General features: G+C 38.9%; 1 protein-coding gene across 3 annotated transcripts in view; it reads right to left on the reverse strand.

Moving 5' to 3' along the window:
* LOC136875681 (ribosomal L1 domain-containing protein 1) overlaps positions 1-24,096 on the reverse strand; it is a 161,799-nt gene that overhangs the window by 49,671 nt on the left and 88,032 nt on the right. For all 3 annotated transcript variants that reach the window (XM_068228101.1, XM_067149235.2, XM_067149236.2), the window contains 3 exons: positions 14,778-14,889; positions 13,715-13,871; positions 13,417-13,631 (listed from right to left, as the gene is read on the reverse strand). In XM_068228101.1, the coding sequence (XP_068084202.1) occupies positions 13,417-13,631; positions 13,715-13,871; positions 14,778-14,889 (484 nt within the window). The remainder of the gene's footprint in view (positions 1-13,416; positions 13,632-13,714; positions 13,872-14,777; positions 14,890-24,096) is intronic.

Consider the following 24,096-nt stretch of genomic DNA (forward strand, 5'->3'; position numbering starts at 1 on the left):
GAGCAATGTCCAATTCTTGAAGGTCTTTTCTGACTAGTCTTGCCCACTTGGCATTAGTCTCTTTCCCTCTAGAGATGGTGTGGAAGATTCTGGAGGTGAGCCTCTGACTGTCCATTCTCATGACATGACCATAAAAGTTCAATCTCCTCTTCCTCATAGATGTTGTAATGCTCTCCAATTGTGGGTACAGTTCGTTGTTGTACTTGCGTATTATATTTTAAGCCAGTTAAAATATCGGTCGAGCAGGTCAGAAGCTTATGAAGTACTATAAAAATCTCTTTGTCACTGATGCAAACACAATATTACTTACATTTTCTTGTCACGATGGAAATGAAAGAAAGACTGTGCATTCTTCTCTACTTCATAGTTACTGCAGCCAAACATAGCACATACCTTTCCCCTTATGTTGAAAGGAGATATCAAGGAATGACACACACTACTATTTAATTACGTCAACTCACTGAAAACACATAAATAACACCAAAAACTTCACACACAAATACATGTGCTCTCATGACAGAATCAGTAGTTCTCAGGTCCATCCGCTAGAGAGAGCTCTAATAGCTGTTCCTCGATATCTCGCCGAGTGTCGCGTATTGTCTCTACTGTATTTGGTAATACTCCCACCATAAGGAATTTAAATTAGTGTTCCTGGCTGCGTTGCATGCGCAATGCGCCAGCGGCGACTTTCCTGGGTGAGGATTTAGTAGAGAACTTAATTTTGCAGCCATAGCATGTCGGCCTACAGCTGCAGGGAGCGTCAGTCTCAAGCCAGTCTTTGATGTGGGCGTGTTTGTTTGGATCGCACACCAGGAGCTCGTGTAACATGTTGGTGCTTAATTTTACGATTGTAAGTGCATTGTGTAACAACGTACGTAAGTTAGGCCTAATGTACGTACGTATACAGCTGACATGTTGGTGCTTAATTTATGTCCTATTAAATACACGCAAAGGAAAAACTGGATAGCACATTTATGTTGCTCTTTAGTACGTTCGTAATATTCCCACCATAAGAAATTTAAATTAGCATTCCTGACCACGTTGCCACACAATGCACCAGCGACGACTGGACTGGGTGAGGATTTGGTAGATAACTTAATTTCACGATGCTAGCGTGTCGGCCTACAGCTGCAGCGAGCGTCAGTCACAAATGAAGAGATGTTTTATGACACAAATAAAAAGATGGCAAGATCATCTAATAGGCCTATACTTAGACATGATGAGTTATTGAAGAAAATAATAGACGGTTCCTTAGAGGAAAAAAATAATAGACGATGATCAAGATTAGAGTACACGACGCAAATATTAGATGAGAGTAGTAAATACGTACACCAAGTATCGGTAAGTGAAGAATATACCTAACACACCCCAACTTCTTAACACGAGTCAACATGTATAATTCAATACAAAAATACATTTAATGACATTCACGTATTTTCTGCCAGTTACATATTTGTATTTGAACATATTGAAACTCCCAACACAACAGTGTATCATCCGAAGGCAAATAAGTTAAAGCAACATAAACAGCCTAGTTTACGAGCCTTTAGAACGTGTACTAAAGGAACTTCGAAAGAAGTTTTTATACCTGGTGATAAGAAGCTGGACACTCAAAGAAAAGTAACGTCCAACACACTCCAACTATACTCGGTGAAAAGTGGACCAGTAATTTTAAGTATATTCACATACATTATAAGACATTTTAAGCTATTTTAACTACCAATAAGTATTTTGAATATGTTAGACGCTAAGTATCACTAAGCAACCACCTTCACCTCCGCACAATCCACACCTAACGCCCTCCCCCCAATACTACCTTCCTCCCTTAATACGTAAGTTTTTAGTTTCCCATGGGACATTTCTTAAGATTGACTAATGAACACACATGTGCTTACTTTTAATGTATTTTCACCTAAGCTTCTGTTCATACAGCTGATGACCGCAAAGCAGTTGAAACATGTACCGTATTTGTTAATTTTCTTATAGATTTGCCAAAGGCAAAGAATAAAAAGCATCGATTAGGTGGAAAAACATTATTGTGATGATTAGATTGACTTATCAATACGGATATGAAGTGGATAGTTTGTAATATTAGATGACACAAGATGTGGCTCCTACTTAAGAGTTGCCACTTTTGTATATCAGAAATAAGGGACATTTACCTAAAAATTCAGTATCAATTTATTCGATTATAATTAGTTTCATTAACAGTAAGATAATTATTGAAATTTGTAAAATAAACTAACTTACACCGTCTTAACACATTGCGGACCGGGTGCCCTTCACCCCATGCACAGCCCTGTTCCCGGCCACTTTCTACCTACCTCTAAGCTGTCAGAACTTCACTAGCTTTTGAAGGACTACTGTGTATTTTTCTAGTGGCCTTCCAGAATAGTTCTAGAAATGCAGGGTATTTCTTGAAATCTATTTCGGCTCATAGTTTTCGGAAATATGGTTTTTTTTTTATTAGGGGATCGGTTGGCCAATAATCTTTCAGACATGATTTCTTCACCTGCCCTATCAATATACACAGAGCAATATTTTTTAAATTTCCCTGTTAGTGACATTAGCCCACTTTAGTGTTTTAGGGGATACATTATGAGAATGTGAATTCTGCTCTAAGTATAAGTTTGTCTGTTCAGCTACATACTGAAAAAATTCCTCACCAAACATAAGTCCTGGTACTTGTCCTATGTTTCCAGATTCATTAGGCCATACCTTTATACCAGGAGCACCTTCAAGATCTTCTAGCCTACTGTCGGATTTTTTATTATGGACACTCGAGTTTTGGCTTTAATTACAAACGAATCAATAGGCCTATGGAAATTTGAGTTATACCAATATTTTCCTTGTTTAATTCTACATTAGCTTATATAAGACGCATTTTTTTCGACGTTCATTAAATATTTTTTATTTGCAGTTGTAATAAATATTCCCCGGGTTTTTGGCTTCTCCTCTACGAAGCGCTCACTTAGGAATATATACAAGGAAAACGACTTGTCTGATTCTAATGAAATTTTTATATGTTATAACCACATGTATTTTTAGTGTAATACTCATGTTACAACTTTCTTCAACCACTTCGAAAAAAGTTCTTATTTTTCTAAAGCAACTCTTTCTCAGCCCAGGATAAAGGTACAGCAGCAAACTTGGGCTTATTTTGAAGCACCGAATTTATGAAGAGTAATATTGAAAGGAGGTTTTGTCCACGCCGGACCGTGCGATTAACAGCAAGCCGGGTGGTGAAACTGGGCGCAGTGTTGCCACGTTCAGTAGTATTCACGCGCGCAACGAACACAGTACACTCGCCCCGGGCAGTTGTGAAACGGAATGCCCGTGACCCTGGTTTGTCCGGAAGTTATTTTCAGTTTTCCTATGTTCTGCATGTTGACCACGTCACTTCAAGATGCCTCCGAGACCGCCGTTATCAGAGGGTGAACTTGCAATGATTTTTTTGTTTTTTTGTTATTTGCTTTACGTCGCACCGGCAGATAGGTCTTATGGCAACGATGGGAGAGGAAAGGCCGATGAATGGGAAGGAAGCGGCCGTGGCCTTAATTAAGGTACAGCCCCAGCATTTGCCTGGCGTGAAAATGGGAAACCACAGAAAACCATCTTCAGGGCTGCCCTCAGTGGGGTTCGAACCCACTATCTCTCGGATGCGAGCTCACAGTTGCGCGTTCGTAACCGCATGGCCAACTCACCCGGTTTGCAATGATTTTGAGTGCTATTTTTTCTTTCAATGTGAGGGGGAAAAAGTAGGGGACAAGAGGTTCCCTGTGTACCAGAAGGTGGCAGATTGTCTTGGATTATCGCTGTCGTCAGTGAAGAGAGTAGGAGCCGCTTCAAAGGAGAATGATGGAAATACGTCATCCAGGTCATAATTTTACACATCAGAAGTGAAGAACGATTTCTTGACGGTGCAGAACTTTGTTTTATTGGCAAGAAAAGTAGTGGTGATTACCAGAATGAGATGAACTCGACTCATTATGAAGAATGGTTCATGAAAGTTCGGCTGTCGTTATAGATCAAGCTCCATATCATACGAGGGTCGATCCTTCATCTTAAAACCCGAACATGTCATGGCTGAAACGTCAAATTATACATTGGATAACGTCAAAGAATATTTCACTAACACCTGGAGTTGACGATTATAACAAATTAACTAAACCAGAGCTGTTTGTTCTTGCCAGGCGTTAGTTTCAAACGCCGGTAAAGAAGCTGGAACAACTGCCTAAACGACTTCGACCAGATGTACAGATTATTTGGTTACCAGTGAGCCATTGCGAGCTTAATCCAGTCGAGCTCATTTGAGCTTACGTAAAAGGGAAAATAGCCAAAACAAATATGGCTAATACACTAGAAAATGGTAGAGGTACGCTTTATGCCGAGAAGCCTTACGTACCGTGACCCCTGAACTCTGGAAACAATGTATTAAACACGCGAAGAAAATTGAAGACCACTACTGGGAAAAAGATGGACTGTCTGCAAATGTCCCTTATTTCGAGTCAGTCATAATCAACATGAATGACAGCAGCACCGATTCTTCGGAACACAGTGATTTTTCAGACGAAGAAAATTGATAGAATTAAATACCGTAAATATATGTAAATAATAATACAAATAAGTCTTGTAAAAATTGTACAGTATGATATTTCTAAATTAGGAAGTTAACCATTTTTAAACCAGCCGTTGAAGGTCCAAAGCCCTTATGAGAAAAGGTGATGGGAAGTGGAATTTATAAGAGGAAATAAAATTAAAGGGTGAAAGTAAACGAAAGGCTGTGTTCGTTGCGCGCGTGATTACTACTGAACGCGGCAACACTGCGCCCGACTTCACCACCCGGCCTGCTGTTAATCGCACGGTCCGGCGTACACAAGACCTCCTTTCAATATTACTCTTCATAAATTCGGTACCAAACTGTACGGTTACAGTTGTTGTAGTTTCTGATAACCATGACCGAGTGCTTCAAAACAAGCCCAAGTTTGCTGCTGTACGTTTATCCTAGGCTGAGAAAGTGTTGCTTTAGAAAAGTGATAAGAACTTTTTTCAGGGTCGTTGAAAAACATTGTAACTTGAGTATTACACTAAAAATACATGTAGTTATAACATATAAAAATTTCATTAGAATCAGACAAGTAGTTTTCCTTGTACATATTCCTAAGTGAGCGCTTCCTAGAGAAGAAGCCAAAAACCCCGGCAAATATTCATTACAACCACAAATAAAAAATATTTAATGAATGTCGAAAAAAAAAATGCGTCTTATATATGCTAATGTAGAATTAAACAAGGAAAATATTGATATAACTCTAATTTCAATAGGCCTATTGATTCGTTTGTAATTAAAGCCTAAACTCGAGTGTCCATAATAAAAAATCCGACAGCAGGTTCACTGTTGTCCATAACCCAGTTGTCAGAAAACACTACATTATTTACAATATTTAGAATATTTACACCCATAACACAATTATCAGACTCGTTCTGCGCTACGCGAGTTCCACACCTTGAAGATAAGAAACATTTCCGTTAGAAGATATTTCATCATCGAACTCTAAATATTCAGCTTCAATTATATATTCGGAGCCTGTATCAGCACATAATTCGCGCATAATTTCACCTTTGTCTAAAGACGTGCGATCCCTGGGCGCTGCCATCTTGCATGGCTCTAACATGTTGTCAAGAAATGCAAAGAAAATCTATGATATGAAGAATACTCGAAAAGAAATGCGATTGTATAGAACCATACATAAGAGAGTTCTATCACGCTTGACCTCCAAATAGTTCCCGTATATCTCAAAAGATAGCACTAAAGTTCAGTCTGCTGGGTCTGCTGCTAACATGAGGTAACTCGGGACCGGTCCGCAACGCTCGGCTAGGCAAACACGAGTTTTCTCGGGACCGGTCCGCATTGTGTTAACAGTACATACAGTACACTGCATTAGGTATGACAAAACATGCAGAAAAACCATTATTAGAACTACCTTATTTTCTCCATCTGTACTTCACTTTTGACAAAGATGACTTTAAAATTTCACTGTCTAATGGCTCGTTTCTGGTACACCACAGTTACCTGTGAGTTACCTAAAAGCGCTTGTAACTTTAACTGTGCTGTTAACTTTAATGAGTTTCTGAAAACTTCAATCCAGATTTATAAGCCCTTGTAACAAACAGTACAGTTATCGTCATGTTTAGTATTTTTCGTCCTCCAATAGATGTCTCTACGCAAATATTTTTAGGGTTATTTTGGTAATATCTAGTTACTTTTACTAGCAGAAGTTTTCTACAATGAAAAAAGGTTGGCAAATATGTACACAGTCATCTCAACCAATCTGATTCAGCATGTAATAATCTCTCATAATATGGAAATATGTACGATCTAATGATGCAAATAGGTACTGTATATATTATTTCCCCTTCTTTCTTATTCACAGTATGCGGACATAGTCTTAAATTTCACCTTGATCGTTGTTGTCAGTAAAATTATAAAAATACACTGCAATTACCAAACAGATCACTTTTCACAGATCCAGAACACAACAAGCGTAAACAAAAATAATCACATAAATGAAAATGTGCCGCACACCTTGGAACCTATCATTCCGGTATTGAAGTTCTGCACTGATGGTGCGATATCCATCTGTTCTCGCTGCATCTGTTGCAGATTTTTAAAATATTAAAAAAAATTTTTTTTTTTCCCACTTACCACGCAACAGGCATTGACAAAAATACTCTCATAACTGCTGACGTGAAGTCCACTTGAGAATTTCAATCGATCGTAGCGAGCTAACCCTGACTCAGGGTGTGAAGTGTGTTGAAACAGATAAGAAGGCAACATAAACTACAGCTCCCTGCAAGATGTTTAATTACAGAAGTCCAGATGTTTTATGTTTATTGGGAGTCTGAGACTTCACGTCACCGGTTAAAGGATATAATAGCATTAAGCAATGAAAAAGCAATATTTATTATTCAGCAGGCTTATATTAAATGCATACCTGTACCTAAGATATTTATTACTTGGTACAAATGTAAATATTAATGGTAAATACTCCATAATTTCAGATTGTGTTCACTAACTGTTGGTGGGACTCATGATTCAAAGCCTGACGAAAGAGATCTTAACATTATAGCTACACTGAAAGATCAATTAGAGCCTGATGAAAATCCCTTTGACTCGAGTTCTATTTTATTTGACAATTCATTTCCCGTATTGGAAGATACGTCTACAGTAGAGGCATCATGCTCCGAGGAAATTATAACCTACACAGCTGGGACAGATGACACCATACAAGTGGAATCAGTGACTAAAACCAGTGAAAACATGAAAGTAAACGTACTAACGGAAATATTGTCGAGTCCAGCACACCCAAGCACGTTAAAACTACACTGAATGATTGTAAATATATTATAACCAGTTCATTATCACTTTCTAATGTTTACGAAACTAATATAAGACCTTGTAAGAAACGCCTCATAGCGGTATTTGTTGGAATCAGTTCTAACATAGAGGTAACTACAGCACTAGCTACAGTTACCAGTCGTTACGGAGATAACTGTGAAGAAACCGATAACTGTTGTTTTGGAAACTCATTTTAAACGTATCACCATGTTAAGTCACTGATAAATACGCATCTACAGATAACTGTCATTCCAGAAAGTGGCTATAATTGTATCATGCCATGGACCTCTCTATAAGACATGTTCATGTTTCCAGTAATTAATAGTTCACTTTTAATTAGATATACTGAACACCTGCTTCTACTCCCTAACCACTTGTTAGACATTAAGGAGTAAATGCGTTCAACAAATGCATTTGACCCAGGAGCACTCATTACAAAAGTTTCTCTAATTCTATTAGTTTCTGTTGTCGTTTATGACTAAAACACACTGAATTTTCATTAGAATCTGAAATTGTACGACTGATGGCTTAGACAAGCTTTGATAACTTCACAATTTACGTAGGCTCCAAAAAAAAAAAAACAATAGAAATAGAGCTACTCTCAACTTCAATGGCGCTCAAATCAAATATGGATTTGAAAATATTTAGAGACAAAAAAAAAAAAAAAAAAACCATTAGTTTTTACGGGACAACAGTTCATAATACGGGACGCAAAATTTTCACCTCAAGTACAGGATGTCCCATACAATACGGGACAGGTGGCAACCCTACTCCTACTGTGAACTGAAACGTGAAGAATGGAGAGCTGTTGGCAACCAGCCTCACAGCTGATGAGAAGTTAATTGTGTAACAACGTACATAAATTAGGCCTACAGTACTTGCGCATTGTGGTTTGCAGGACATTCAGTTATGGAGAAGAAAACTAGACATTTTACAAATGATGAAAAATTTAAGTTTATTGAGAATGCAGACGCCAATCCGCACATGAAATGTGTGCAAATAGCCCAGATGTTGGACATTCCTGATAACATTAAACATAATTGTAAGTGACATGTATAGTTCGCGTCTCTAAAAAAGTTTTTCCCCGATGTTTTGCTTTGTTGTCCTTAAAATTTATTATTTCATTAATTGTTACTTTGTTTTCATCATAATTATTTTTACGTTCAAACCTAACCTTAAATTAAACAGCATAATTGTTTTTCATTTTTTAGCACATTCCCTCTTCAGGAGGTTGAACGTTAACGATAACGCTGCTGGCAGCTCTCAGTTGTAGTCAAAAATTCAATACAGCGGAACTGATAGTTGAGGTTATTTGTATTTTCCCTAATGTGATTATAGATATAGAGGGGCTGAACACTTTGACTACGAAGTCGTACTTCCAAAAGCTACCTCCGTCAAGGAGGAACAACGCAGCTCTAGTTGAAGCTTTTGAAGGGCGGAATAAATTCAGTTTTTTAATGAGTGAGTCACAGTTTTGTTGGCGAGTATATCCTACAATAATTTGCTGTATTGAATGTGTAATAAGTGTAAAATTCCTCACCTGAATTTTTCAGTGCTTTTCTACTGCGAGAATTGATTGAAAAATGAAGTTACCAATGCTTCAATTTTGTAATTTAATGGTGTACTTTTGAATAATGTAAAATAAGGGGTTATGGTGTACCTCATTTTGACTTTAGTTAGGTCTCCTATACAAAATGTATTTACAGTTTAAAAAAATAGCTGTCTTAACTTTCCTTGAAAATCGAGGTACTTCATATAAATCACCTGCTTGTAATGACAGAGGTCCCTAAATAGCAAGAATAAAAATAAAAACAAAGTTGACATAATCATTCTGCATTCTTTTGCCAATTCATTCCATAGTTTGATGATGATGATGCTTGTTTTTTAAGTGGGCTAACATCTAGGTCATAGCCCCTGATGGCACGAGATAAGACGAAATGGATTAAAAGTTATAATTAACCCACTGACTAGGATTAGAAAAATGATAACGAAAATTATGATGAATTTAAAATACCGTATTTCACGGCATAATCGTCGCCACCGCGTAATCGTCGCATCCTTTATTTTCAATACAAAAATCGGACTTTAAACCTTTAATTACATAATCGTCGCACGTCCAAATTTTGTTCACTAATCTGGTTAAAAGGTAAATGGAACTGCAACGTAAGTTGCACATGAATGCGCAATTTAAATACGTGTATGGTTTATGGGCAATTTGGCAACACAGTCACGTTTGCGACATGTTGCACAACGTATAAATAAATAATACCGGTATATGTACGACGCATGGCTTACCGGTAGACTATCGGCAGTTTGACAACGTGGTCGCGAGACAGTGTACTATTTATTCACCACCTACATATTATGCTTACCGGTAGGCTATCGGCAGTTTGACAACGTGGTCGCGAGACAGTGTACTATTTATTCACCCCCTACATATTATGAGTTCCCATTTGAAATACGTAAGGCTGTAAGCTATCGCTTATCGGCAACGTCGCCAGGAAATACCGGCTAGGTAGGTTGAATGGACCTCGAACCAGCCCTCAGATACAGGTAAAATTCCCTGACCCGGCCGTGAATTGAACCCGAGGCCTCCGTGTAAGAGGCAAGCACGCTACCCCTACACCATGGGGCCGGCTCCTGTGTTATTGCGCACGAAGTGAAATCCAAGACGATAACGCAGATTTCCACGGAATTATTCAGCCGAATTATTTACGATGTCTCAGTTGTCATCGCTAGACTCTTATCTTACTACTACGTCATAAGTGTCCGGGCATGGGATGAAAACTTTTATCCAAGCAGTCAAGATAATTATTATCCAATGCTATTAAAGTTTTATTTTATAAACTCGTCAGTAATGTAATGTAAAATCATCAATAACTGGGAAGAAATATTAACCTAATTACCGTATGTTTAAAAGAAATTGAAAAAAATGAATGTTTGTTACTGACGTCTCGGAATACAGTCAACTATACAGTAGATCTACACCGCGCTAGCTAGAGCTCCGGTTTGCGAGCTTTGCGCAAGCGCAGTAGTGTGTCGCAACCAACGAGCTAAACTGATAAATTGTTGCATGCTTCCTTGCTGCCTAACAGTATTGGCTGCTCTGGAATGGACAGATCACAGATGCATTTATTTGTTTCAGATTTACGTGATTACTGTAGACATGTGTGCGTGAGAATTTAAGTTTTTAATTTGTGTTTTGGGTGTTTGCATAAATAATTTGTTTTAATGGTGAACAATTACGGAAAGTCATTTATATCGCAAAACATTAACGTGTGAAGCATTTATAAGCGATTATGGGTAAATATAGAAACTATTCTGCGGGCTTCAAGCTAAGCGTAATTGCCTTCGCTGAACAGCACGGGAACAGAGCTGCAGAAAGAAAATTTTCTGTGAGTGAAAAGTTGATGCGTGACTGACGGAAAGTAAAAAACAAGCTAAAAAGCACAAACCCTTCTAGACGCGCGTTTAGAGGTCCTAAAACAGGGAAGTTTCCTATAATTGACGAAGAAGTGTTTAGGTACGTCAGTGAAATACGTAACAATGGCTGCAGTGTATCATATGAAATGTTACAAATTAAGGGACAGGAGGTAGCGCGCAAACACAACATACCGGTAACTCAGTTTAAGGCGACTCGTGGGTGGATTAAGGGGTTCATGCGACGACACAATCTGTCAGTGCGAAGGAGAACAACACTAAGCCGAAAGTTGCCTGCTGATTACACGGACAAGATTATAAATTTTCACCAATTTGTCATACGTTTGCGCAAGGAAACTTCGTACTTGCTTTCACAAATCGGTAATGCCGATCAGACTCCAATCTTTTTTGATATGCCTCGCAACAGCACTATTGCGCTAAAAGGATCACGGAGTATATTAATGAAAACCAGCGGTAGTGAGAAGTTGCGATGCACGGCAATGCTAGCCATTACAGCTGACTGGAGAAAGTTGCCGCCTTACATCATTTTCAAGAGGAAAACGATGCCTAAGAATATACAGTTTCCCCGTGGAATTCATGTATGAGTGCAACCAAAGGGTTGGATGGACGTAGAACTCATCCTGGACTGGGTTAAAACTGTGTGGAATAGAAGACCTGGTGCACTACTAAAACAACCAGCTCTGCTTGTTTTAGATAGTTTCCGAGGTCACCTCGTGAATGAAGTGAAGCAAATTCTCACTACAAATAAGACACGACAGATAGTCATTCCTGGTGGCCTAACATCTGCTTTGCAGCCACTAGACGTATGTGTTAATAAACCCTTTAAAGACCACTTACGTCGATTTTACAACGAGTGGATGATGAGCGGCGATCGGCAATTGACGCCCACCGGAAATATCAGGCGTCCACCCTTGGACTTGTTATGCTCGTGGGTGAAGAAGAGTTGGGATCTTATACCACCTGAACTAGTCTCCAAGAGCTTCAAAAGGACTGGGATTTCGAATGCACTAGACGGTTCTGAAGTTGACGCAGTGTGGCAGGGAGACGAAGAATCTGATACTGGTATTAACAGAGGCGAGGACGGCGCATCAGATAGCGAAACCTGCGATAGCGACACCGAAGATTTGGAATAAATTGCGTACCGGTAAGTCCGCATTTCACAACAAAGCGATAATTTTTTGCAAGTGTAATATTTTAACTTTAATACTCAAATTAATGACAAATTAACTTAATACGTTCATTTTTATTTTCAGGTTGGAAAAACGTTCGCCGAATTGTTGCGAAAAATTATGAATTTTGTTTTAGACTATATTAATTATTTTGATGTATAAACGCGAGTATTACGTGCATCTTAAATTTGTATCAAATACAATTTAGTTATAAATACATTTTTTGAGTAATACAAATACTGGTATTAAATATTCATCGTATAATGGTCGCACCCTTCAATTTTTTTCGAAAATATTGGTATAAAAAGTGCGACGATTATGCCGTGAAATACGGTAATCAGTGGATTTAATTCGCAATGCCTTACTTTCCTCTAAAATTAAAAAGTGTAAAATTTAATACAATTGAATAGGGCACTGACAAAGAAGTAAAATCATATATTTAAATCAAATTAAAAATACACAAAGATAGATGAACATATAGTCAATAGAATAAAAGAGTAGTTAACAATGAAAGAAAAATTAAAAACAGATAGAAACTTCACTTTCAAACTCGATAAAACAGGCCATTATCCCTCATAAGACGGAGAACAAGGTCTACTGGCCGCTCGTCATCTCGTCACTCCATTTATCCCCTTTGAACCTCTTATGATGATCCGAATGCCGCAGGTTCCAAATCGCATTTCATTTGAAGACAGGTTCAGATAGCAAGTGATCGCAGAACATCTGTATATTGCGAAGAGAGGAAGAGTGGGAGAGCGGGTGACCTTGAAAGAACCAATCACAGTCCAAGTTCCAGGATAGCCAGTGATGTACCAGGCTCAAAAAACAAACGTTTGAGACCATCAATGTGGTGAGGATAGCAGCGCAGCTATGAGCCGAGCTACAGGGTAAAAGCACCGATTGAGATCCATTGGTTTGTTTCATCATTCGCCTAATGTCGAGCAGCGAGGCTTGGCGATGTGCCAGCAGCGAAGCTGCAGCATAAACGTACCCTTTGGCTCATAATATTACTAAAAATGTCATCTGCTATTGTAAATGATAAGCAATTCGAAACAAGTTGCATCTTGTCCAAGAGCAGGGTGGTGTGGGAGGCAGTGCGGAACACACAACCATGGGAAACAGGAAGGAATATTATTCATGCGGTCAAACATTTAAGAGGCCATGCACTGTATCTTCATGTATGTACAATGAAGTTTTTAAAATGGCGTAGCTTTCAGTAGAGTAAAATCCACACACCTCCATCGCTGTCCTAAAACATACCTCTAACAGCCATTAATTAGGCCTACAACGGAACTGGCATTTGAACAGAGAGAAACAGACTTGGTGCACCTCCTTCGGAACAATTACTCAACCTGCAAACTCTATGACAGGAAGAACTGATCAAGTTAGCCAGCAGGATGCAAAAATTACCTTTTTTGATTTTGATGAGCTGAACTCTTGAAGAATCTCCTTCAACTCTGTGTCACTATCCTCCTCTTCATTTTCATCTTTTGTCACAAGCACTTTTCCAGATGGCAGCACCTTCACTCGAGCCCCTGGGAATGTGCTCAATTCATCTTCCATTGGCTCAGCAGCCTTCGGTCTCTTGGGCTTTACTTCAGGAACATCCAGTGTATTGGATGACTCTTCAAACAAAACAAGCACAAATATATAACACATGAACAATGGAACTATTTAATTATATACAAGCAAGGATCACCATACTTACTGAGAGTTAGGTAAATGGGGATCGGAAGAGACTTTGGAGTCTTGATATTCAAGCTGCGGATGTTATCCCAGCCTCCAGGGTATTCCCGAGCCAATCCTGCAGCAACAGTCAGGATATTTTCCGTTATCTGTTGAGGAGCCATTTTGCTATGGCCTACCTGAAGGAGTAGATTACAATTTATTTTCATATGGATGCTCAAGAAGACTTCATGTTCACTGACTACAAGACCATTGGCCTAGAGGCTCTTAAAGCTGACAACATGGTGATGTAAAACTAGGATATTTTAAACAACCAAACTGAACAGTTTTCTGTGCTCTTAAGCATTGATTTAATTTAGTTTCTACCCAATTTTCAGCTGCCATTATGATAAATTAATTAAACTAAATGATTAAGGTTACAGAGGAAATATTCAGAATGTGGTTTACATAGTTTACTAATGTAAAGTGTACAAAATAATGATTTCTCAAAATCTGAAGCACCCCTTTAATACTAATAGACCTACATCCACGACATGTTTACTTACACCCAAGTGGGTGCAAAATTCACACAAGAATTTGGGAATTGTTCACCTATATCCCACCAAAAGCCCAACAACGGTAACATCTTTAAGACTGTTGAGGGCCTTTCATACATCTTTCTTACTTGATCAAGTGCCAACACGTGATATTTATGTTTCGAAAACTAGAATGAAATAATCAGAAGACTTGTGGAGTGAATCCTCAAATCTAACCATAAGAAAAAGGGAAAAAATAAATAAAATGACATATTTGTGTAAATAGCTAATGAGAGAAAGGAGGAAAAGCTGAGTGATAAAATAGAGAAAAAAGGATAGGGATGGTCTAGATGTAATAAATAATACAACATCAAATTGATGAATTATGAGCAAAAGGAAAGGAAGGACAGACTACAAGGCAACAGGGCCTAGCTGCATCCGGAAAAGGGGAGACGATAATTTTATAAACAGGCAACACAACTGCTAAAAATGGCAGTAGCCAGAACCTTTATAATACACCATGTTCTTGCATCTTACTTTTCACACAAAATCACTAACATTCTCACTTACTGTCATAACAGAGCAGTTCCCTTTCCCATGCAAATTGAGAACTGTTTTTGACATTGCTTTTGCAAACTCCTTCTTCAGATCCTTAGCATTTAGTTTTAGAGGTGTTGGATACCTGCATAAAAAAGAGCAGATTATTTAGTTCATTTCTACAGACCAATCTACAACACACACAAGCCTCGTTTTTGAAAAATATAACTTCCTTGGGTCAAAGTCTAGCAGTTCACATAAAATTAGGTCAATATGATCAGGAAAAACCATTTCTTCATGAATAGTTAATCTACAAAATTCAACCAGAAACTCAGTCTTCAAAATTGTCAAGGTTAAGTAACAAAACAAAATTCAGCTACAATAATATGAACGTACAATGATCGATAATAACTTTGTTGAAAATATTATTTTTGTTACTTCAGCATGTCTTATGTACTTTCTTTGAATCTATACATAAAGTTTTCATAATTATTAATATATTATACAATCCTTAATATGCCACAAAATAGTGTAGATGATTGAAACAATTTTGTTACTTTTGTGTTGAGATAACTTTAAAAGCATAGAGGCAAAAGTTCATTAATCTAACTTACAAGTTTTGATTGTAAATTAGATCAGAACAAGAATTGGGCCACCAAAATCTGTTCTCCCTCATGTGTAACTCTTCAATGAATGGACAAAGGGAAATCATAATAAACCTTGTGCCAATACTGCAATATGGCAGGAACCATTTCATATACATATAGAGATTCAGCAATTACATTGGTGTCTCAGAGGCCATGGCTTCATATACAAACTCCATCAGATAACTTAACTTTAAGAAAATGGAAGTGCTGAAATTTAGAATTATAAGAACTGTAAGATTACGTACAGAATGACCCAGATTTGGGGAAAATGTTACTGTTCTGCTTATGAGCCTTGTTTTCTCAAATGGGTTGCTGCGATTTGGTTCACAATTTTGGTTTATATAATAACAAAACTGAATTGTAGTAATAGCTTCTTGGAACTTGCCACAGACAACAGAGAAAGCTTTTCTTATCAGCATGAAGATAAATTATTAACATCTGTTTTCTCAAAAGGAAGGTCCAGTTTTCTGTAACACTGTTGCACCTCTGTTGGAGTATCTCAAGTTTTTGTTCACAGATTCCTCACACAAAAAGTCAGAAGAATTAGAGAAAACTGCAGAACCAGGAAGAAGGAAGCAAAGAGGGTAGTTGCGAACAGAGAAAGCGAATGATTTGGAGATGATGGATGAATACAGCAAGGGTTAGAAGTCCGCTATAGCGAGTACGACATGCAGTGAGAACTCCATTGTAACGGCAGTTTTTTCTGTCCCTTGAAAATTTCCATATTTAAACTGTGTTTCATCCTTCGGTTACAGCGAGAACCCTATCACTGATGCATCCGTAATTAAAGTGATTAAGCGTGCATTATTTTTACTGTTATCGATATTTATGCACTCCAGCAATTATATTGAATACAAACGATAATTTTCAATACAGTTTTCTCGTTATGTGCAGTATTGAGCTCTCTCGTTGACATTTGAACTCGAAGGCGATGTGTCGACTGGTGTTATGTAAACACAATTCAAAATGAAAGAGAAAATGTTTCAGTAATAAATGCGTAAATAATGTGACCAATAGCAGTAGTTAACTCGTTAGAAATAAAGGCTGACATAAATGATCACTTCACTTTTTAAATGATAAGTACTGAAATGAAGGAAGAATGTGATACACCTCAAAATAAGGCACAGACTGGATGGTAGATTTTAGAGGTTAGTGTATTCAGTAAAACCTTAGGACGTTTCTGCAGGAGACAAGGAAAGTTAATGTGTTAAGTAAGGAAATGTACTATTGAATACCCGAATAAAAACACTGCAACAGGGATATGTATGCCCTAAACACTTGATATGTTTTTTCCGATATGTGTGCATTTTATGTCGTGTACATATGGGTACAGTGAAAGAGGCTAAAGATGAGATGAAAGTGTTAAAAACATGAAAAAGATGAGAGAACATATACAAAAACCTTTCTCACCGGGCCTTATTAAGTAACAGACAATGTAGACCTTCAAGTATTATTAGACAAAGTGAATGCTGCTTGCAACAACAGAGGACTGAAGATAAACATTAAGAAAACCCAGTTCATGGTCATCAGCAAACGGCAAGACATCCACGTGCAGCTCACTTTTGACAATGAACCCATCGCTAGGGTTCACCAATACAAGTATGTAGGATGTTACCTCAACCAGAAATGGGACTGCAGCCAAGAAATACGGGTCCGCATTGAACATGCGAGAAGCATCGTCGTGCAGATGAAGAAACTGAGCAACAACTGCAACCTACAACTAAACCTAAGGCTCCGTCTAGTCCGTGCCTATGTCTTTCCCACGTTACTTTATGGAATGGAAGGCTGGACAATTACTCAAGCCCTCTGTAAAAGACTGGAAGCATTCGAAATGTGCGTGTACAGACGGATGCTTCGCATTTCGTGGACAGACAGAATCCGGAATTCCGAGGTGTTCGATCAACTTGGAAAGAAGACTGAAGTCGTGCTGACCATTAAGAGGCAGAAGCTGGAATACTTCGGCCATATAATGCGGAATGATAAGTACAGACGTAGGAGTCCTGGTAGACGACAAACTCTATGGATGAACAACCTCGTAGACTGGTATGGGTTGGACACGATGGCTCTGTTCTGTGTCGCTGCATCCAAATTCAAGATCGCCATGTTGACCGCCAACCTTCGCTAGAAGATGACACACTAAGAAGAAGAAGAGTGTATTAAAAGGTGTGTAAAATACCAGACAACAAAATTGAAAAAAAAAAAAAACATTGCACTGGGGCTCATGAAAGTATCAGCGCACTGTTGCTGATCACACTCTTTCTAAACCAAATGTCATCTGAAGCCTTATATTTTGGACCAGTGGATTATTAGACATTGTTTTCGGGTCACACTCTTCAACCATGAATTATTTGGAGGTTAAAGTCGGCCATGTTTGAGAGAATGACTTTGACCATTATCTTGAATGAGGTAACACTTCAACCAACTAGTGTCGAAACCCAAAAATGCGAATTTCAACATAAGCGCCACCGCTGAAAGATGTGGATGCCTGTCCACCTCCTGGATTTTAATATCTGGTCTACCACAAGACAAATATGCACCGTGCTAGGCAACTTCACGCGATTATGTTCCAAATCCATAGGTAGTCTATTATGTGACAAATCAATCAATCATTACTGATTTGTATTTAGGGCAGTTGCCCAGGTGGCAGATTCCCTAATATTCAAATATTCACTACCCTTCACTGTATCACTCAACACAGAATAAATTTCTAACTTCTGAACGGAATGCAAATACAAGCACAAACAGGTTTTCTTGCTTGTATGTAGAGTTCTCAGCCCGGAGGCTGGTTTGGACCTCAGCAGTTCCACCATCAGATTCAGTAATATCAATGAAAACTGGAGAGCAAACTGAACTTTCCTGAGGCTAACTGGTTGCTTCCTGAAGGTGTAATTTACAATGTAAAGTTCAGGAATTAAAGGCCATTCCTAGTTTTCGTGCAACTTTCCCCGACCTGCCACCTGTGATGAGGGCTCTAATTTGCATTGGAAATCCAAGCTCCTTTCATAAGGGATGACAAAGAACATTTTCAGGGCTAGGAAAAATCTGATTATACTAAGCAGTAATAGTGAAAATTTGTGACACAATAGAAGAGGTAATTTTATTTAGATTTAAACAACGTGAACTGGGACTTTGAATTTACATGGGAAGCAAGAAATAGTCTTAATGAGGAATGCATTAACGAGGTTTACTGTATTTTCTTACGCCTGATTAAATTCTGGAAAGACTATTCGCATGTAAATTTGTAGTGAAAAGGTCATACTCTACTGGTGCTTGAAATATGTTTTTGCGATACATAGAACATTAAGTTAGGTTAGGTGAGGCTGTTTAAATAAGAAAACTGAAACATTTGCCCCAGAAGCCACTGGAGTGATAGTACTCCAATTTTTCTGAATGAAATTGAACATACGCATTTACATGTTGTCTCGGAATTAGAAAAACATGAGGGCAGATCAAATATAAACGGGAATTATTTTTAAAATTTATTGCATCAACCAAAAAGAAAATACACATATAGAGATCACTTTTCTACATAATGTCCTGCCTTCGATACACATTTTATCCGTCGGATTGGTAAGTTTTTGATGCCACCCTGATAGAAGAGGGATGTATGCGGGGCCAGGTGCGCACAAATTCTTCTACACTTGCATCATCATCGAACCGCTGTCCTCCTAGGTTTTGTTTAAGTGTCATAGAATATAAACTTCATGGTTTTGATCCGTATTGAATTGTGATCACAATAATAATCATTAAATTAATGTTGTAATGGTCCACCTTTTCAATACTATGAAATATTACTGAATTACATTACTGAACTAGGGACTAGTTTTGGCAACTGACATTAAAACCATTAGAGTGAAGCACACAACAATAGGCCACGCACCACATGCCACAACGAGAGGTTAACTTCATGGTCACCACAATGAATTGTGAATTTATACCAGCCACAAATTAAGAATGTGTCAGTTTTAACTGTATCTTCCTGATAAAGACCAACAGCATTTCAGCACGATTTTAACAAGCACTACGGGAACATTTCATATTTATGTTGATTAATGTGGAAACACCATTTAGCAGTTCTGCGTCAGCTGGTGGTTATTTACAGTGGCGTCCAGTAGATTTGGTGATTGATGATCTGACTACAGAATCAACATTTACCAGTTCCCGTTTTGCCACTGAAATTGTGATGATTAGCAGTGATGGAACTAACAATTCTATGAATATTAATGCAAGAACGAGTCTGGATATTATTACATTAAGGCTGAAGATGGCCAGCCAAGGCCGAAACTAGTCCCTAGTTTAGTAATGTAATTCAATAATATTGCATATTATAGTATTGAAAAGGTGGACCATTATGACATTAATTTAACAATTACTATTTGTTTAAGTGACCTAAACGAATGGTAGTTGCAGGGCGATAAATATGGACTGTATGCAGGGTGTTCCAGAGGTGTTCAGTAAATTTCCTCCAGTTTTCCAACGTTAAAACGGCAATGTGCGGCTTTGCATTGTCATGGAGAAGAACGACGATTCGGATTGGTTGCTGCAGTCGCTTGCTGCTATATGCAGCTTTTACATCCAAAAGGCGACAGTAACAGGCTGCATTAATTGTCCTTTGTTCGTGAAGAAAATCCACCAGCAAAATGCCCGCGGAGTCCCAGAAAACGGTTGCCAGCACCCTTCCTTGCTTGGACTCTGGGATGTAATGAGGCACCCAAGTTTTATCACAAGTCACAATACAACGCAAGAAATCACCTCATTCCATACCGTAAAGACGCAGGAGTCTCTGACAAACTTTCTGGCGTAAAGTTTTTTTTCCTAGTTGAGGAGACCTGGCAGACAATTTTCCAAAAAGGAATTCATCCTGGGTGATGGTTTGAACACTTCCGTAACTTCTTCCTATGGCTAAAACAATTTGCAAAATTTTTATTTGCCAATCTTCATCAATAATGTCACGAATGGCAACAATGTTGTCTGCAGTGATGCTTGTCCGCAGTCTCCTTTCGTGAGGTTCATTTTCCACAGCTTATCTTCCTGCCACAAATTTTTTAGCCCACTCATACACCGAAGTCTGCGAAAGAGTTTCTTCCCCAAACTGTGTGCGGAGCCATCTGAAAATTTCGAAAGGTTTGGTGGCCTCTTTTGTGAGAATTTTATAATGATGTGTTGTGCAACAGACGTGTGCACCTCTTGGTCACTCATGGCATACTGAAGCAGCCCAGCTCTCCACCATCGTTCGCGTGTTCAAATCCCTTCTCCAGACACTTCAACCAACATACTGGCAAAGCCGCGCCTCAGAATTATTACTAACAGCAGTGGTACATTCAAATTCCCGTTTATATCAGCCTTCGTGACTAATGAGCAAGCCACAGTATGGAAATCTGCAAAAAATGCAAGTTTTGAACAAACTGATTGTCATTTAATGTGGGTTTTAAAGTGTGTAGTTCTCCTCCCCCCCAAGGACTTCAACGAAAAATTGGATATAACAACAGTCCGCTATAATGAGTCCATTTTTTGCTGTTATGAATTCTCACTGTAACAGACTTCTACTGTATGTGGTATCACAGAAATGGAAAAGGACCTATCATGGTGGAAGTAGTACGGATCAAGATGAAAGGAGGGAAAGTATCAGGTATGAGATCAGTATGCACATGGTGAGAGCAACATGAGAGGTGGAGAAATAGAGGCTGTATTGGGTAATGAAAGTAGTGTGGAAGGAGAGAAGGACCCCTGATTATTGGAAGAAGGGAATAATCGTATCCATCTTCAAGAAGAAAGATAGAAAAGAGAGCAGAAATTACAGACGAGTCACAATGATGTCTCCTCACTCTTCAAAAATTGTTGGAAAGATCCAAGAGAAAAGATTCACAAAGAGAGTGGAAGGAGAGCTGAGGGAAGAACAGTATGGCTGCTGACCTGGGAGTTTATATTAGCTGTAAGACAGCTGCTAGAAGAGCACCATTATGAATATGGAAAGGATTTGCTGATTGCATTTTTAGATATAAAGTAGGTACAATATATGACAGAATGAGTAGAAACAAGGTACAAGAAGCACTGCTGGAGGTCAAAGGCATCTTGAAACAGACTGTGAATTGAGTGAAGGAAATGCACCAAGGGAGTGTAACATTGTATGAATGTAGGATGAGAAAGAAAAGATGGCTGGAACAGAAAAAATTGGCTAGAAACAAGGCAGTGTACAATACTCATTACTATTCATCGTGCTATGGGACAAGATAATGAAAACGGTAGCAAGAAGAGCAATGATGTTTGCAGATGACTTGATGATTTGGAGAAACAGGGAAGAGGAGATAAAGGAACAGTTTCATGCACTAGAATTAACTGCGGAGGAACATGTGATGAAGTTTAGAATAACAACATAAGATGCTTCAAGAACAGACTCCAGCATCCTGCAAATTGTGTGTAAATTTCTATGTGATGGTGACATATTTTAATGCAACGTTGAACCCACTGTAAATTCTAGTTTTGAAGCATCTTAATTATTTAAGGTATGTGTGAATTTGTATGCCGGCCCCATGGTGTAGGGGTAGCGAGCCTGCCTCTTACCCGGAGGCCCTGGGTTTGATTCCCGACCAGGTCAGGGATTTTTACCTGGACCTGAGGGCTGGTTCGAGGTCCACTCGGCCTACGTGATTAGAAGTGAGGAGCTATCTGATGATGGGATAGCGGCCCCGGTCTAGAAAGCCAACAATAATGGCCGAGAGGATTTGTCGTGCTGACCACACGACACCTCGTAATCTGCAGGCCTTCGGGCTGAGCAGTGGTCACTTGGTAGGCCAAGGCCCTTCAAGGGCTGTAGTGCCATGCAGGGGGGGAGTGAATTTGCATATGAACGTGTTGTATTTGCAATGCTAAGATAACAGTAATGGGACTGCTCAATCTACTGTAAGTCATAGTGTAAAATATTGAAATACTTAAGGTACTGGTATGTGTTGTGTGTGAATTTGTATATGATGAAGCTGGATTTAGAATGTTACACTAGCTGTATTTCTTGTAATATTTCCTTTCCATGGAATTGCTTGTTATACTCTTGTTGTTGTTGGGTAATTATGTTTTAAATTTATTATCATACTACTGTAAGTGATCATTGCCACCCGGATATTTCCCAATTGTGATGTACAGTATTCGTTAATAACAACATGTGGCAACATCAATAATTAAAAAAGAGAACTGCAAATGGGATAATCCTTAGTAGGGGAAAAACCACAATAGGTAGAGAGCTTCAGGTATTTAGGAAGTATAATTGAGATAAAAGGAGTAAATGAAAAGGACGTAAATAAATGAGCGAGACAAGCAGGAGCTTTCCTTTAAACCCTTTCTTGACCATTGGGGCTTACAAGTCCTACCCTTATAAACCTGAATTCACATTTAATAGAGAGAGTTTGGATGGCACTTGACCACTGGGACTTGCTAGTCCCACTTCTGAGCAGGAAGCAGGTATACTTGTGTGATTACTGGTCAACAGATGGCAGTTAAATGGTTATATCTAAACTGTGGTATCGAGGCAATTGTGGAGAAAAGTATAATCATTTTACAAATTATTTAATGCCTTGTGTGACAATATAAAGAACCTTCTGAAATTATATTATTGAAACATGCATATTTAGGAATATACAGGGTGTATCCGTGATATCACAAACCTTGAGGGATGATGGAAGGCGGCAAATGTATCAATTTGAGATGATAAACCATATTCCGGAAACGAATAAGTCAAAAGTCGAAACAAAATTCTACTCATTTAAGTCCGTTGACCTGCACAAGTTTCACAAGCTGCTCCATTTATAACAAATGTTCAAAATGGCGCCCCCCTGTGTCAATGCAGACATGTCATCGTTGCACAAAGTTCTGTTGTACACGTTTGAATATCCCCAGTGTCATCTGAACCGCATTGCAGCCAGCAAGAATTCTTGCCAAGAAATCCTCTTTAGTCTCGACAGGTGTCTTAAACACAAGGCTTTTCACATAGCCCCACAAGAAGAAATCAAATGGGGTGAGATCAGGTGAACGAGCAGGCTACGAAACAGGACCTCCACATCCTATCCACTTTGCAGGTAATGTCTGATCCAGGTGTTCACGAACCCTCAGTCCAAACTGAGGTGGGGCTCCATTATGTTGGAACCACATCCGTTGACGAAGGGCAAGTGGGATGTGTTCCAGAAACGTGGGTGGTACATTTCTGAGCACCACTGTATACACTGCTGCATTTAGGCAGGGAGGAAGAAGAAACGGGCCTACTATGTAATCAATGAATATGCCTGCCCACACTTTAACTGAAAGTTTGTGCTGATGGCTCTTCACAACTGTAGTGTGGGGATTCTCATCAGCCCAAACATAACTACTGTGAATATTTAACATTCCATCTCTAGTAAAACAGGCTTCATCTGTGAAAAGCACATACGCAGGAAAGTGAGGATTGACTGCAAGGCACTGCAAGACCCATTGGCTGAACACAACTCGAGGTGCGAAGTCAGCAGGACTCAAAGCCTGAACTGTGGACGGTAGGGATGTAGCTGCATTTCACGTGCAAGTGCCTGAGTGCTGATTGCAGGTGTCTCATCCACGCGAACAAGCACTGCATCTTCTAAGTTGGGAGTATGTGTAAATTTTCGTCCTCCTCCGTCATTGTACTGTGGTACCAACTGCCCTGTTTCACTTAATCGTTGGAACAGTCGTGGAAACAGTCGTGGAAA

Source organism: Anabrus simplex, chromosome 6, assembly GCF_040414725.1.
Source record: "Anabrus simplex isolate iqAnaSimp1 chromosome 6, ASM4041472v1, whole genome shotgun sequence".
NCBI lineage: Eukaryota > Metazoa > Arthropoda > Insecta > Orthoptera > Tettigoniidae > Anabrus > Anabrus simplex.